Source organism: Cynara cardunculus (assembly GCF_001531365.2).
Source record: "Cynara cardunculus var. scolymus isolate 2C chromosome LG 11, CcrdV1, whole genome shotgun sequence".
Taxonomy (NCBI): Eukaryota; Viridiplantae; Streptophyta; class Magnoliopsida; order Asterales; family Asteraceae; genus Cynara; species Cynara cardunculus.
Window position 1 is genome coordinate 3,618,825 of NC_037538.1, and position 17,161 is coordinate 3,635,985.

Here is a 17,161-nt window from a genome sequence, read left to right on the forward strand (position 1 = left end):
AGAATAAAACTTTGGACAATATCCGATGAATTATTTTTCATTTCACTTAAATTTTAATTTGACTTAAATTTTTTTATGTATACAAGACTTTATTGTAATCAAATCAGTTTTTAAGATTTGGATCAAATACAAATTAGTAAAATGCATTAAAATATAATAATTTTTTTGGTATCCTGATTATCATAATAAATAGTTTTTTTTTTTCCAAATGAAATTTCGATTTTTATTTTATTTTAGTAAATGTGCTATTAATATTGAAATATATTTGTTTCATTTTGTGACGTAACCACCCCTCCAGTTTCAGTATATTATTTTTCATCCATATGATTTGTTAAGTTATGATTTTCGTCCTTATAATTTAGAAATTATGATATTAATTTCTACGATTTGGAGTTATTATTATTTTCGTCCATTTACCTAACTCTTATCTTTAAATACATGAATAAAAAAAAGCAAAGAATTGTAAATACAGGGATTTAAACAACAATAAATTATACAGAACAAAAATTGCAATGAATTTTAATCAGTAAGGACTAAAATGATAAGTTTTAAACCACAGGGACTAAAAGCAACAGATATTTTATTCTTTGTTTATATAGCTAAAGGGGAAGGAAAAAAGGAACCAATTAACAATGGCGGGAAACCTATCGAACATCCAGACGGAAGTCCCGCGGAGGCTTATCAAGCCCTAAAACCCTGTTCTTCTGACAATTCTACTTCGATTTTAGCATGCTGTAGACGAGAAGTACACAGATTTATGATCCATTGGCGCGTATTTAATCATTCTGTGTCTTTTAGGGTTAGGGTTTAGGGAAATCTTTTCCCAATTACAGTCAACATTTTGTAATGGGGAATAAAATCACCGATGAACTAATCGAAATGGTTCGATCCATCGTAGGCCACGATTATTCCAAGATGGATGTAGTCAGAGCCCTTCACATGGCGAACAACGATGCCACTGCCGCAATTAACATAATTTTTGACACCCCAAGTTTCAAAAGATCGGAAGCCCCAAGGAGCCCAAAAGTTTTGAGTCCTAATGCAACTGCAAAGACACAAGATGCGGTTAGGAATTCAAAAAGGAACGGTGTCAGTACTGTAGATGATGAACCAAGTTTAAGCAGGTCAGTGGAGCTTACAGTTGACAAGGGAAAGGAAGTCGTGAATAATCTAAATGCGGGTTCAGATTTGAATGGAAGCAGTAAGTGGTGGTTTGTAGGTTGTTGTGGAGTGATGGGGTTGTCTACTTGTAAAGGGAGGAAGATAAAGGCCGGTGATCAAGTGAATTTTACGTTTCCACCGGAAAAATGGTCGAGTGGGCCCTCGCCAGGCAGGTTTGGTGGCGGCGGCCGTGGCAGGCAGCCTACTGCATGTTCAGAGATTGTGAGGTTTTCTACATTAGCTTCTGGGGAGGTATATATCTGTGCCTTTATTTATTTTTTCTGTTATGTGGTCCAGTTGCTATGAACAAAGCATTTCTTGTGCTGTTGAGTAAGATATCAGAAAACATAAGGTAGATAAATTCTATGAGACCATGTAGAGATGCTTGAAGAGTATTACTCTAAATGGTTTAAGTATTTATATATCACTAATAGTTTTTTATGGCATCATAAATGCTTCAGATGATTATACTCCCCTATACCAAAATTGTGCTGCCTGTTTGGTGATGTACACATTTCTTTATTTAGTTATTTGTAATTAATTGTTCCTGAAGCACTGATGGTGGTCTTGGGCAGATTGGTCGGATCCCAAATGAGTGGTCTCGATGCCTTTTGCCCCTTGTTAGAGATAAGAAGGTTCAGATTGAAGGTTTTTGTAAATCTGCTCCTGATGTCTTGGGGCTTATGGATACCATTAATCTAAGTGTCAGGTATGCTTGTGGTGTATTACCTAGGATCACCTACTTCATTGGTGCTTTACTTTGATAATGCCTTTTTTGGGCTAGTATTGAGCATTTGAGGTTAATATATGTGTATGTTTGTTTCAACAGTGTTTACATCAACAGTTCTATGTTACACAAAAGCCATAAGACCTCTCTCAAAGTGCCTAGCAGTTCCATTGACGAAACAGCCATCCAACCTCTTCCAAGCTTGTTCCGGTTACTTGGACTTGTTCCTTTCAAAAAGGTATACATTTTCATAATTTCTCAAAGTTTCCTTGTGGAATCAGGGACAGTTAATTGATATAATATAACACTTGATATCCTCTAATTAAAAGGAGAATATCAAGGTTTATGGTCTAATGTTTAATGCTGTAGTGAAAATTCTCATCATTGGTTATCTTTGATCGTAATTAGGCAGAATTTACACCTAGTGACTTGTATACAAGGAAGCGACCTTTAGACATAAAGGTATGTTACTTTTTGCAGCATCTAGTTATGTTTACAAGACATGGATTATTCACTCTTACATATGCAGGACAGTTCTGGTGTTCCTGCTCCATTGTTAAATGCTAGCAAAACTATAAACTCATCTTTAAATGTAAGTAAAGTTGAAACTGAAGAGACAATTTCAGATAATGACCTTGACAATATTGTTGGTGTTGCAAATGGCTCTGAGTTAGAGGTATTATTTTGAATTCAGTTATCATAATTATCTTAGAAACGTCTATGCATTAACAAACACGATGAAAGCGTCTATATTCTGTTTTTTGTTGTAGGAAATGGAACCTCCTACAGCTCTATTGTGTGATCTCCGCCCCTATCAAAAGCAGGCACTTCATTGGATGGTTCGTCTGGAGAAGGGACCATGCATCGATGATGCAGCTACAACTCTTCATCCATGTTGGGATGCTTATCATCTTGCAGACACGTACCTTTTCTCATGCACTTCAAGTCACAATGCATTGCTTGATAGATAATCCATCACATTAGCTATAATCTTTTTGTTTATTATGTGTTTTAATTTGTTTTTTTTCTTCTTTGCATGTAGGAGGAAATTCATAGTCTATGTGAATGCATTTTCTGGAGAAGCGACAACAGAATTTCCTAGCATCCTTCAAATGGCCAGAGGAGGAGTATGTTCCTGCCTATAATTGCGTTGTTTGCCATATGTTATTACTTTTGAGATATATGGTTGATTTGACCTGATGATACATATGAAGATTTTGGCAGATGCTATGGGGCTTGGAAAGACTATCATGACCATATCACTCCTCCTTGCTCACACCGAAAGAGGTGGAGCATTGGGTAGATACGCCAACAGTCAGGCATGCAGTGAAAGTAATGAAGTGGGCAATGGCTCAAATCAAACTTCATCATCTCCAAAGAAACCGTCTAAGTTTTCCGGTTTTGATAAGCTTAGAAAGCAGAAACAGGCGCTCATTGGTGGGGGGAATCTTATTATATGTCCTATGACTCTTATAGGCCAATGGAAGGTAAAACCTTGTGCTGTTCACATTGTTAAGTTCGTTAATTGCAAAACTTGTAGGGAATAATGAACGCTCTAGAATTGAATGTTTGTGGACATTGCTGATAGGCAGAGATTGAAACTCATGCTGAGCCAGGGTCTTTATCTATTTACGTTCACTATGGGCAAAGTCGACCAAAAGATGCCAAAATATTAGCTCAAAGTGATGTCGTGTTGACCACCTATGGGGTTGTAGCCTCAGAGTTTTCATCTGAGGTAAATGAGAACAGTTTCTGTTTTTCTCTTTTCCTACCAATGAATCTTTTCACGAGAAGATGTGAAACTGTATATTTTATTTTCACACTATATTTGTTTGTGGTAGAATGCTGAAGAACATGGTGGGCTTTATTCTGTGAGATGGTTTAGGGTGGTGCTTGATGAGGCACATACCATAAAATCTTCTAAAAGCCAGATTTCCATGGCTGCAGCTACCCTTGTTGCTGATCGTCGATGGTGTCTTACTGGTACTCCTATTCAAGTATGACTTGTTCTGTCAGCATCTTTTTTTTACCAAAGCATTATGTCTTGCTACTTGTCGACTTCTGTTCATGTGTTATTAAAGATACTCTCAAGGATATCATCTTTGATAATCACTCTTGTTGCATGCTTGTGTTTCATTCTGCATTATGGGGTTAGTTTCTTGTGAAGTATTTGTTTGTGTAGCATGTGATTATGTGTGTACTTTTTCATTTTGTGACAACTTTGGTGATGGAGGCTGTTCTCTTTTGTTTTAATATGCAAGATTGCCGTTTCTTGTAGAAGCGAGTCACTCGGATGTTTTGGGTTCTTTTTGCTAGATGATATATCATATAGCCATCTGTTATCTTTTATTTATTCATCTTTCACGTCTATTTCAGGTTCTGATAATATAACTCTCATGAATTGCCCCAGATTTTCTGACATGTTATATTTGTTTTTAGAACAATTTGGAAGACATTTACAGTCTTCTTCGCTTCTTAAGGATTGAACCATGGGGAAGCTGGACGTGGTATGTTTTGGCTTCCTTTTGTCTTATTATGTACCTAATTTGTGTTACGAGTGGGATATTTTTATACTACAAGGTTCAAATTTCATTATCACATCATGAGTTCTTAGGTTATATCACTCCCTTATTTCCGCATCACATAGATATCTGAGTCTAGAGAAGTTTATCTGGGAATATAAATTTAATGGAAACAAATTTTAACGATTACTTTATTGATGTTGCTTTTCTGGATTTGTTTGTAGACTTTATACCAAAAACTCATTAGTAGTCAAAAAAAGAATTTCTTGCTAGCATTTGGTAAAAGTGTAACAAATGACTAATGGGAGGAGACAACTTTCTCATGATCTATATAGAAAAATTGAAGAAAAATTGAAGTGGATCTACGACTTAATCATGATTCATGAAATTAGCATAACTATCCTCTATTAGATAGGATCCCCAATTATGGGATTTATGAATCATGCAGAAAAGTACATAGTGTGGATCACTGGATTAGGAATTTAAATGGCAATCCTCGGGTTGTAAATAGCCTTACTGTATTAGAGCTTGGTATTTTTTTTTCTAATTTATGTTATTGTTATAGATGCCATTATGTTAAAACTTTACATATGAAATTTTTTGCTTAGAAATTCCGGTGATGACATTGATGTGAATGTCTACTGTTTTAGCAATTTTGGTTCATTTCATTGGAGTTTCTTTGTTTGCCATAGCTAACTATCATTACTGAGTGCTTTTACAGTTTATTAGCAACTCTATTCAACTGAGCATGATTTATTCTAGTTCTTTTAAGTGTCTTGGTGTGCTTTTGAGTTGCTTGAGTTGATGGCAGTTGTGTTGCTTTCTTATCTAAATAGGTGGAACAAGCTAATCCAGAAACCTTTTGAGGATGGTGATGCAAGGGGATTAAATTTGGTCCAGAACATTTTAAGACCGATAATGCTAAGAAGAACAAAGTTTAGCACAGACAGAGAAGGCAGGTTAGGAATTATAAGAATGGACCTTTTCTATTTTTTGCCTCTGCTTTCTCTTCTAGTCTTATCGATTAGTTGTATAGATTTTTTGACCAACTTCTTTTTGGTGGCAGACCTATATTAATTCTCCCACCTGCTGAGATGCAAGTAATATATTGTGAACAAACAGAAGCTGAAAAAGATTTTTATGATGCTCTCTTTAAGAGATCAAAGGTACTTGTCTTAATGGGTAAACTTTGTCGTCTTTATCCTGCATTGTGCCTTCTCTGCTATTCCATAATCTGCTTGTCTGTAATCTTAGGTGAAATTTGATCAATTTGTCGAGCAAGGGAGGGTTCTTCATAATTATGCTTCTATTTTGGAGTTACTTTTGCGTCTTCGTCAATGCTGTGATCACCCATTTCTTGTGATGAGGTAGGAAACAAACATGACATAGTATTTGGCAGCAAATAGTTAGTATATACGTATTAGAATCTATTGGGATCAGTATCATTCCAAGAATGTTATGGGGTTGAGCATATTTAACCAGAATAATTCTGTAATGAAATATTTTGCTACTTTTGTCAATTTGGTTAGAAATCAAAATTACTGACATAAAGACGCTGTATTTTATTATTATTTTACTTATTGAATCATGATTTTTTACCATTATTCTGGAATTTGTTCTTTCATGTATGACCAATCTGTAATTTCTGATGAGCAACTATGGTTTTGACAGTCGAGGTGACACTCAAGAGTTTTCAGATTTAGATAAGCTGGCAAAACGTTTTCTTAAGGGTGGTAAGGACACCATGGAAGAAGGAAAAGAAATGCCTTCTAGAGCTTATATACAAGAGGTTGTTGAAGAGTTAAGAAAAGGGGAGCAGGGAGAATGTCCTATATGCCTTGAAGCTTTTGAAGATGCAGTATTAACACCATGTGCTCATCGGTTATGTCGTGAATGTCTCTTATCAAGTTGGAGAAGCCTCAATTCGGGTCTCTGTCCTGTTTGTAGGTATCTTCTTGTCATGAAGCTAAGTCTTCCCTTCATTGAGCGTTAAAGTTTATATTTTTCTGGGTTGGATTAGATTGTTACATCTTCTGTTTTGGGTTGTGTGTGTATACCTAAGACGAGGATATCTCTATTTGGCAGAAAGGAGGTGAGCAAGCAGGAACTTATTACAGCACCAACTGAGAGTCGGTTTCGAGTTGATGTTGAGAAAAACTGGGTGGAATCATCAAAAGTGTCTGCACTGTTGTGTGAATTGGAAAATTTTCGCTTATCAGGCTCTAAAAGCATCGTATTTAGTCAGTGGACTGCCTTCTTAGACCTTCTACAGGTTCCTCTTTCTAGGTAATAATCGTCAATATTTTGAAATTTGTAAATGCTCTATGTGTCTATGGTCGGGCTCTTTGATCAAGACTTATAAACTGAACAGCCATTGCTATCCAAAAAATTATTGTACATATCAGTTCATGTATAATATACAATTTCTTAGCTGAAATTGGGGCGAAAGATATATGTCGTTAGTCCATGGACCGTGGTATATGTGCTATTTTTTTTTCTCATGTATATCCGAAGTTTTTTAAACATGATTACTGTTTAGTTAATGCAAGTTCACTGTCTCAGAGATTGAAGGAATTTTGGGGTCTAATACTTCTAAAACACGTTTCCAGGAATAAGATTTCATTTGCTCGTCTGGATGGGACTCTAAACCAGCAACAGCGTGAAAAAGTCATAAAGCAGTTTTCTGAAGAAAGCGACATTCTGGTGAGTTGCTTTTACCTTTTGGATTGGAATGCGTGAAATTAGAAAACGGGGTGGGGGGTATAATCATGCATTTCAATGATATTTTGAGCTTCACTTTTTATATGTTTGTCCGATACAGGTATTATTAATGTCATTGAAGGCTGGAGGAGTTGGAATCAACCTGACAGCAGCATCTAATGCATTCGTCTTGGTCCTCACCTATGCATCCATTTGCTTATATATTGTTTTTTGGCTCTATAACAACATATAAAATATAAAACAAAGCAAGTGGGTGGTTATGGCACTGATATTTTGCAAAATGGGATACTTATCTCCATCCTCCAGATTACTCCATCTGTCCAAAATAAAAGTGAAAAAGACAGTTTTTAGAAATGTGTAATTATTACACTTTTTAGTCAACTAAATGACAATTTTATCCTTAATAATAGAGGGTTAACATATTCCTCCATCTCATAATCTAGGTAGAATTGGAAAGTACAACACTTATTTTTGGACAAAATAAAATAGAATTGTGGACACTTTGAATTGGAGGGAGTAATTCATATTTGGTTCACTATTATTCTCCCTGAACTTCGATCTATATATAGGCCCAAAATCATACAAAAACTTCCTACAAGTTAGAAACTCTATGAACTAACATAAAACACACATATTTAACTTTCATATTTATCTTATTAATTATCTTTATTATTTTATTAACCGTTTCCTAAAAGAAATTTTTTTGCTTTCCTTTTGAAACAGCATCAGTGTTGTTTCATTGATGAAACAACACATTGGTTGATCTGTATTGATCCGTTTTAGTAATGCAGTGTCATTTCACTGATGAAACAGCAGATTGGTTGATTTGTATTGATAATATAGAGTTGTTTCACCAATGAAACAATACTTGGGGTTGGTCTGTTTTGAATGCATAGTCGTTTCACGAGTGAAACATTACATCAATTAGGTGATTTCAAATGGGGAAAGTCGAGTTCTCTTAGGAAACGGTTGATAGGATAATTATGGAAGTTAAATGAGCAGTCTATATTGGTTCATAGAGTTTTTAACATATATATGCCATTGCTTACTCTGTACATTGTTTCATTCATCATTCTTATTGCCTTGTGTGGTCGTACCAACATGATAGAAAAATCAAGATTCTGTTTCGTTTCTGGTTTTCTCACGTTTTTAACCTTAGGATCCTTGGTGGAATCCTGCTGTTGAGGAACAAGCCGTCATGCGCATCCACAGGATTGGACAAACAAAAAGTGTTTCAATCAAACGTTTTATTATGAAGGTATACCCTATGTTCCTGCTCTTATTTCCACACACGAAAGCCTGAAATGTTCTTTTTGTTTGTGTTTACTGTTTACTGGCTTGCCTGTTCCACTGCCATCTTTATAAATAAATAAAGGGTATTTCAAGATCTTTAGCAGATGATCAAACATTTTTACTTAAAAGTACGAGTGAAGTTAAAATTTTGGTCATAATCTTTTCTTGAAGGTGCATCTTTGATATTGCATGTTTTAGGAAGCCAAATAATAAGATACCGGCTGCATCATCTTGTTTCCGTATGTATTAAGTGTAGATTAGAAGTAGATTATCAACTCGTTAAAGGTCGCTTAAATATGTAGGGAACGGTTGAGGAACGAATGGAGGCAGTACAAGCACGTAAACAGCGGATGATTGCTGGTGCCTTAACAGACCAAGAGGTCCGAACTGCACGTATTGAGGAACTTAAGATGCTTTTCACTTGATTCCATATCAAATTTACCAGTCGGCTAATTTCGATTCCCGTAGCTGGTCAACTTTTGTTGAACCTGCTTTAGTAGAGAGAGATGGATAGATAACAGGTGAAGAATGGGCAGTTGCAAGTAAAACCCAGTATACAAATTGAAGATTAATGTTATCAAGTTCTAGTTTTGCTTTGATATTGACACCTAATACTTTTCAGTTATGATTTATGATGGTGTAGATTTTATATTTTACTTTTGTTTTTGGATCTTGAATTGTTTTGTTTATGATACATTTTGTATAGTTGAATGTATGTAACTTTTGTCAATTTTGAGGTAAAACAATTAATTTGTGATACAATTAGATATTAATTATTGAAGTGGTATTGGCCAATCTAAAGGCTCCATTATACATACCTGAGATGTAAAGTATTAAACATTTAATATTTATAGAACTATTTTAATCATTAGCAAATTACTGACACTACCATTTGTAATATCCTTGGACATATAAGATATTGTTTGTTTTGTCCATATTTGGATTCATGGTTTTTTATAACGTAGTCGATTGAGGAGGCATCTAGTCTCTTATAAAACAATCTTAGTTCTCTTTCTCAATTGATGTAGGATCTTATAATTCACCTCTTTTGGAGGGCAAACATCGTTGCTGACACATAAATCAAGTTTCTGATTCTGATATCATTTGTAAGACAAAAGAAAATTGCTACTAATGAGACAAGGATTGGCTATTAATATATTATCAATATTTAGGGGTTGTTTACCAAATGTTTACCCAGGTAAACGCTTACCAAGTCACGTTACCTTACCGGATGAATATGACGAAGACCAAGAATCTTATCCGGTAAGGGCGAAGACAAAGATTGAGAGTCTTACCCAGTAAGTGAGGACGACAACTCTTACCACGGTTAGCGTTTACCGGGTAAATTGTTGCATACGATGCTGTATTGGTGGACTAAAATCTTACCCGATAAGTAAGTGCCGGGTAAGTGTTTGGTAAACGGCCCCTTAGTGTGTCAATTTCTAGTAAGAGAGTTTCTACCGATCAATATATTTATATTCTTAATAAAAGGATTTAAAAAGTTGTATGTATTTAAGTAGAATTGGGATCAACAAGACTGTTTTTGTAAGACACGATTTTTACACTTAAAACTTCAAAGCAAAACACTGCAAATGTAACTTTCACAGTGTTTTTGCTGTGCAGATTCGGCCTTTTCTTTTTATCTTCACAACATTTTGTTGTGAAGTTTCAAGTGTAAAAATCGTGTCTCACGTAAACAACCTTGTCTCACGTGAACCCAACCCAACCCTTTTGACGCATTTTTTTCGGTTTCTTTTTTTAATTTTACATATTTGACTCGTTAGAAATAACATACAACCCGAAGCAACTCATCCATTTGTAAACGAGTTTAATATTATCACCTCTAAATTTAACTAAAATCACTTGCGACTAGTAATTACACGATAATAAATAGAAAATTTTACAAGCTAGAAAGCAATGGGAAATCGGATTTGATCCCAAAACCTCAATATTACCATCAACAATTAAATCTCGTTTAATAAGGATCGATGCCAAGACCATTAATAACGTATGAGATCATACGTTCGCAAATAGTTTATAAGTCTTGGCATCGAGGCTTATTTGTCTTACTGCTGCAACTGCTGCCGTGACGCTGACTGCCGAGAAGATCACTGCTATGCTGGAATTTAACCAAAACATAGGGCTGCGCTTCGACGGCTTGAACGTCATATTGAACAACACCATCGGTAGAACAAAGTCCAACGGAAAAAACCCGAATGCTCCGATCATCGCATTAATGTCTCCAAAGAAAGGCAGCATTGCTGCTATGGTGGTTGCCAAGATCACTGATATCGATCTTGAGATCACTCTCGGGACGACGTTTCTGGCTGAGAATTCACCGCGTGTTGGATCTGCAAATGTTTTTTCAAGAACTTCGTTCGTTGGCTGCAAATAAACCTGTAAAAATAACGTAAGATACACAAGTCTTAAACCCATTATCATCGGTCCAAAAGGGTCCTATTACAACAAAAATCGGTTTTATATAATGCCATATCATGTCTAAGGCCTATTCATTAGCAGCTTAATGCAGCTTATTTGGTCAGCTATGCATGACTTTTTGGTAGTGGCTTAATGATATAGAAAGTGGTTTATTCAGTAAGCTTTTAAAGGGAGCTTTATGCAAAAACCCAAGTTTTTTTTCCAAATCTGCCATTTCCATTAAAAAACATGCTTCTTCCATCTATAAAAAAACCCTTTCAAGCAAAAGCATTGTCATTTTATACAGACAAATTAATCCACACAGACAACTTTATCCATATAAGACTTAATGAAAAACCAACCAAACAGCCCCCAAATGTCTTATTAAACTACTTGATTATATATTGTTTGATAGGACTTAAATTTATAGGATGTACGTTTTATATAAATGTGTTATTTCAAGTGTCCTAAAATTTGTTAGAATCCCCAACATTGTAACACCTTTATATAAGACACAAATTGTTTGGTCTTATAAAGTTGTCCATTAGAATATTCAAACATCTTTAACGTCCTATAAAACCATTTTTGTTGTAGTGTCTGTGGTTTTGAGAAATAGAGAGAGAGAAATTTACGACTGCAACTGCAGATAGCTGAAGTATGGTGAATATGTTGGTCATCATAATGAACCATCTGGGAACCAAAGGGTTGCCATCGTGATCGAGAAAGTTGCTTAAAATGAGACCTTCAGCTTCGTTACCAAATGCCCAATACCCGGAAATGGCCACACTAAAGAATGTCACCGTCACCACAGCATAACAAACGCACAACCCCTTGAACATCTTCCCTTTCACCGGTGGTGCCAATGTCGCCTACACACGCACAATAAATTATTTAAGTCTCATATTGGCCACACTTGGAACTTTTATCTTTAAGAACATATATTGGAGCTTTTCTTCTCAATCTCCTCAGTAATTCATTTAGAGAATAATCTGATGGTGTTTCACATGCTTTAATATGGTATTACAGCCAAAGGCCCGAGCATCTGGATTTAAAGTTAAAGAGGAGCACCGAGTATGAATTACTTGGATTTCCGGAATGATGCCATTTCCAAAAGTAGTGGCCACGATGGCCATTGCATTAAAGATTCCAAATATGCGAGTTTCGTCATTGGTGCTCAAAGAGTAGTTCTTATTTGTTCCTTTTGTAGTTCCTGAAATGTGTAATTATAATTTCATTACTATTTCTTAAATAAACAATATATATATATATATATATATATATATATATATATATATAGAGGAGCGATCAAATGAAAACCACCATCATTTGTAAAAACCGTACAAACCACTCTCATACGTCGATTTCATTGTTTAATCTTATGAAATATTTTCATGAAATTGTTTAATCTTGTGAAATTGTTTCATATAATACTTTTTTTGATGAATTTGTTTCATATATTGTTATGAAATTGTTTCATATAATATTTAATGAAATTTTAATGAAACTGTTTCATGTATTTCTCTAAAATTAAAATAATGAAGATGATAATATCCATGATTAACACCCTCCACAATAAAAATGGTTAATCAACCTCTCATAATTACAAAAAAATGAACAAAATGAAAAATTATGATTGGTTGAATGAGGTTTTCACGGTTTTTACAAATTGAATGATTTTTATTTGAACGCTCCCCTATATATATATATATATATATATATATATATATATATATATAGGGTCAGGTTAAAGAGAACTGTAAAAAATGAGAAACGTCCTAATAACTATTCATCTGTAGGGCATGTATATATACATACAAGTAATTGAAAATGTTTTTTGGTTTTTATATGTGTATACCAGATGCATATGTACACACCGTACAGATGAATGGTTATAAGATGTATATAATAATATTAATTACCAATGTAAATAGAAGCAGCAGTAGCAGAGGAACTGTAGAGAAGACATAGGAGTAGGGAAATAAGGTTGATATGGCGAAGGGAATGGAACGAAGGAACTTGTGCCAACATCAACATTAATACCCCGAACGTTATCACAAACTCATAAAGCTTCATTGTTCCATTCGGATTCCATAGCACGTATATTGCCTGCATCAATTTTCATTTTCATTTTCATTTTCATTTTTATTTTAATATATTTTTTAATCTTATATTTCCATTTTTACAAAACTAACCTTAAGGCATTGACCTCCCAAAAGGATATTGCCCACCACAGCACCATAGCACACCATGAACTGGATCGGTCCCACATAGTACTTGCCCCATCTTGCCCCTTTCATTTTGGGGATTTTAGTCGAACACAAATTTCTATTTTTCTTTTTAATTTATATTATATTATAAAGTATTTCACAAAAACTCTTAAAAAACATTTTTTATGCATAAAATACTGTATATTGATACATATTACTTAAAATTTAAGATTACAAGTAAATTATGCAAACGTACAACTTATTAAAGCTCCATATTTGAATTCGTGTAACTAACTGCGGATAAACATAACCAAATAGAGAATAAACATCTCATTTTAAAATATAAAAAATCTAAAATATAATTAGGATAATTATCGAGTTCTAACAAAATAATTAATTATTATCTTTATAAGAAAATTATATTATTAAACCAAATATAAATTACTTCGTTATTGAACCTAAATTAAATTATAAAAAAAATTGAATTAAAAAATTGCATAAAAAATAAGAATTTTTAATAGTTAATTTGATACTAATATCAATATATTTTTGTCAAAATTTCATGATATCTTCAAATTTATATTTTATTCAAAAATAAAAAAAAAACATCATCGTTCTTTTAAAAATCACATAAGACCATACTTTAAAATAGACTGAGATAAAGAATAAAATGAAATATTAAAATCAAGATTTATCTCGTTGTATTGCGCAAGTACCCTTCTAGTAAATAATAATAATAATAATAAAAACAATTAGTAGATTATGGTTTTCATCCCTGTGGTTTATTAAAAATTATAGATTTCATCCCTGTGATTTAAAATTTTCGATTTTCATCTCTATTGTTTGTAATTCATTTCTATTTTAGTCCGTAAGACCAAAACACTAAGTTTTGAGTATGAATTGCTAAATTTAGAAATAAATTATAAATCATAGGGACGAAATAAGCAATAAGTTTTGAATCATCAGGACGAAAAAAGTTATAAATTATAAACCATTGGGATAAAAACTGTAATTTCAAAACTATAAGGACGAAAATAATTTTTTTTGACAAACCACAAGGACTAAAAAGGTAATTTATAATTTTATTTTGGAGAGAATTCATCTTTCTACATATAATACGTAAAAAGAACATTAGAATAAATTTATGTCCAATGTTAATTTAATTCGGAAAGAATTATTAATATTTTATAATAATCAATAAATGAATAAAATACTTTAGTTAAATTGTGTTTGAGAAGAATATTATATTCAGATAATCACAAATAAAAATTTTTGTTTTTGTTTTTTAGGAAAAAAAATCAGATAAAAACACATCAACTTGCTGCTATTCATGGGTCGACTTTCTTTTAATAAATCTTAGAGCTTTGACTACAAAAATAGGTTCATAAAAACATTTTCGATATATATATAATTAATTAATTAATTCATAAATTTCTAAAATAAATTAGTTATTGAATATCTTCAATAAAACCTTTTTATTTCTTTTTTTCCAAATAAAAAAAATACCACCTAAAATCATCATGAAAAGGAAAAAAAAATCCTTTTCCAGAATATAAACCATTTTCTTAAAAAAAATCCATATTGAAATATTAATTTCTTTATTATTTATCTGATACAAATTAAATTAATGGAAAATTATTATTTTATTATGAAAAAATGAGGTCGGTAGTGATGAGTTTTGTTTAAAGTCAAGCCTCTCAGACTATTTTAATAAAATACCAAAGTATTAAATTTGAACTTAGATACTATATTTTAAGTTATCTTAAAGTTTCTTTTTCAAAATAAATAGATTTTATTCTAAATACCGGAATTTTTAAATTTTTATAAAAAATATTTTATTCGTTTTTTATGTCTGATTCGTCAAAAAATTAGGTTATTTAGACTGTTTGTTTTTTCCAATTTTTCAGAGACATTTGTGTTTTTTCATTTTGTATATTTATTACTTAGTTTAATAGCAATTTTGTGTTTCTTCGTTTTGTATAAAAAGAGAAATTAAGATGTTACCTAAGATATCGTACGCCATGTCGCGGAATCGAAGATGACGGTGACCCAACGCAGCATGGTGCTCGAGGACTAGAGAAATAAGGTTATACGAATAAAACGTCACGATTGCTCCAATCACCAACGACAACACCCCAGCTGTCCATCCTAGTGAAGCAAACGCAAACGGTAGACTCAACAACGGTGGTGCTACTATCGATGTCGTCAAATGATAACCGCTATGCCACCATGACCCTGCCATGTATTACGTTTGATTCTTTTAGATGAAGTATACAGTGTAATCTTGACAACCATTTTAACTAGCAAATAAAGACTAGGAAATGCCAGAGTCGTCCCATGAGTAATCAGTTCAAATATCCTTATAACCATGTAAGATTTCCATGATTGTTATCTTTAGAGTCCCATAAGATTAATAAATGCGCATACAAACTTGTCTGAACACTACAGTTGTATCCAAAAAAAAAAAGTATACAGTATGGTCGAAAATGATAAATAGGTCAACAACATTATTCTGTTTCACTTTAATTGTAGCACAGTAAATAGTTATCCAGTCTGGTATGGACAACGGCATCAATATAAGCGGTTATAGAGTCACATGATGTTTTATAAAGTTAAATGTTTTTTTCCCGACTATACTATTATTGTATCAGTGTTTTGAGATTCATCGACAGGAGTTCGTGGGAGTTTTCTATTATCCCTAGTCCATGCTACTATGGATATATGTTTCGAAATGTTAAAATTGATACTAACTACAGATTACCCAATAAAATGCAATAAATACACAGTATAACATAACCCAGTGTAAAATAATATTGAATTTGATAGAAAGCGACCCGAACAAGCATTTTGAGATAACAGCAGAACTCACAAACTTATGTTCAAAGGATTTTGAACCCATAGTTGTGAAACGAGCTTGTATGTATGTTTATATAAGTAGAAATAAACAAACCCGTAATTTCTTTTAAAATGGAGATGATATTCCAAAAAGATATTTTTTTAATAACTTATGAGACGAACGTAATCTTAAATCCTATATTTGGTTTTGCTAATGATCGATCTCCAAGATATTACCATATAAAGACCATATTAATTAGATTGGACATCACAAAACGATGGAAGATAGAGATTGAAAATGAAAAATTAGAAGCAAAACAAAATCAAATACGTTTCTTTTTTTGTGATAGTAAACTGATAATAATCAGTCGAGAAAGTCAGTATGACGAAAATAACAAAAGACCTGTTTGAATTCATGAAGTTTCATATATTATCCTTTGTATTCAAACGACATCAATTAATTAAGAGATATTATTAGAAATAGCAATTTGAGGCTTTTGATTCATCTCTTAGCTATTCTCCTCCAAGGTCCATAAGTAACATCTTCTCTATTTGCGGAAGAGTCAAAGTGTGAAAAAAGAAGTTTCCGAACCAGGTCCATAAGTACAGGAACCAAATCTGTAAATTAAATAAACGTCTGGAATTAACACCCAGGAAGTGGTTGAGACAAATTTATAGATTTGGTCCCCATACTTACGGACCTGATTCAGAAACTTCTTTTTTCACACTTTGATCCCCATATTTACGGACAAATTTACAGATTTGTGATGAAGAGAGAGAGGAAACCTAGTGGCATTTTTGAAAAAGTAAGAGAGAAATAACTAAGAGATGAATCTAAAGTTTGAAAATGGTTGTTTCAGTTAATTTCCCATTAATTAATCAAGTTAAATGATGATAACAAAAAGATGGTGGAGAAGATGATGGATGGAGGCACCTTTGGATTTAAGAACAAAGAGAGCACCGGCATCAAGTGGTTGTTTGTGGTGGTTGATGGCGGTGATGGTGGTGGCGGTGGTGGAAAACGCTTGGGCTTCTTTGATGGGTTCTTCATGGACTGCTCCAATGGTTCCCATCTCTCTCTGTTTCTAGAGAGAGAGAGAGAGAGAAGAGTATGCAAATGCTGCTTATTTCAATAGCAAACAAACAAATGAAGTGTCAACCTTCTCTTCTTTTGTGTCAATCATTTATAACCATTAATGTGTTTGTTTTATTTTCTTTTTTTTAATTATTATAATTAATAAATTTTTTAAATGGATAAATCTTTACGCTTAACGAAA

The 17,161-nt window shown here is 33.2% G+C and overlaps 2 protein-coding genes across 6 annotated transcripts; one reads left to right on the top strand and one right to left on the bottom strand.

Annotated features, from left to right (window-relative positions):
* Positions 1 to 664: 664 nt before the first annotated feature.
* LOC112520644 (DNA repair protein RAD5A) lies at positions 665 to 9,217 on the top strand. Of its 5 annotated transcripts, none has more exons than XM_025129060.1 (21): positions 665 to 799; positions 899 to 1,413; positions 1,737 to 1,870; positions 1,991 to 2,126; positions 2,297 to 2,350; positions 2,418 to 2,564; positions 2,659 to 2,810; positions 2,931 to 3,015; positions 3,103 to 3,375; positions 3,477 to 3,623; positions 3,730 to 3,885; positions 4,328 to 4,395; positions 5,247 to 5,369; positions 5,477 to 5,576; positions 5,665 to 5,777; positions 6,082 to 6,357; positions 6,496 to 6,696; positions 7,020 to 7,113; positions 7,232 to 7,303; positions 8,291 to 8,389; positions 8,727 to 9,217. In XM_025129060.1, the coding sequence occupies exons 2-21, from the start codon at positions 916 to 918 to the stop codon at positions 8,847 to 8,849; spliced, it is 3,051 nt and encodes a 1,016-aa protein (XP_024984828.1). In that variant the 5' UTR covers positions 665 to 799; positions 899 to 915; the 3' UTR covers positions 8,850 to 9,217. The 5 variants fall into 5 exon arrangements, with proteins under 5 accessions (XP_024984828.1, XP_024984826.1, XP_024984827.1 ...); XM_025129061.1 differs by lacking the exon at positions 665 to 799 and having other exon boundaries at positions 1,041 to 1,124; positions 1,220 to 1,413; XM_025129058.1 differs by having other exon boundaries at positions 665 to 1,413.
* Positions 9,218 to 10,216: 999 nt separating this feature from the next.
* On the bottom strand, positions 10,217 to 17,038 carry LOC112520645 (GABA transporter 1). The gene is made up of 7 exons (XM_025129064.1): positions 16,819 to 17,038; positions 15,054 to 15,284; positions 13,035 to 13,132; positions 12,762 to 12,948; positions 11,925 to 12,052; positions 11,475 to 11,711; positions 10,217 to 10,821 (listed from the first exon to the last, which is right to left on the bottom strand). Exons 1-7 carry the CDS (start codon positions 16,955 to 16,957, stop codon positions 10,441 to 10,443), a joined length of 1,401 nt encoding a protein of 466 aa, XP_024984832.1. The 5' UTR covers positions 16,958 to 17,038; the 3' UTR covers positions 10,217 to 10,440.
* Between the last annotated feature and the right edge of the window lie 123 nt (positions 17,039 to 17,161).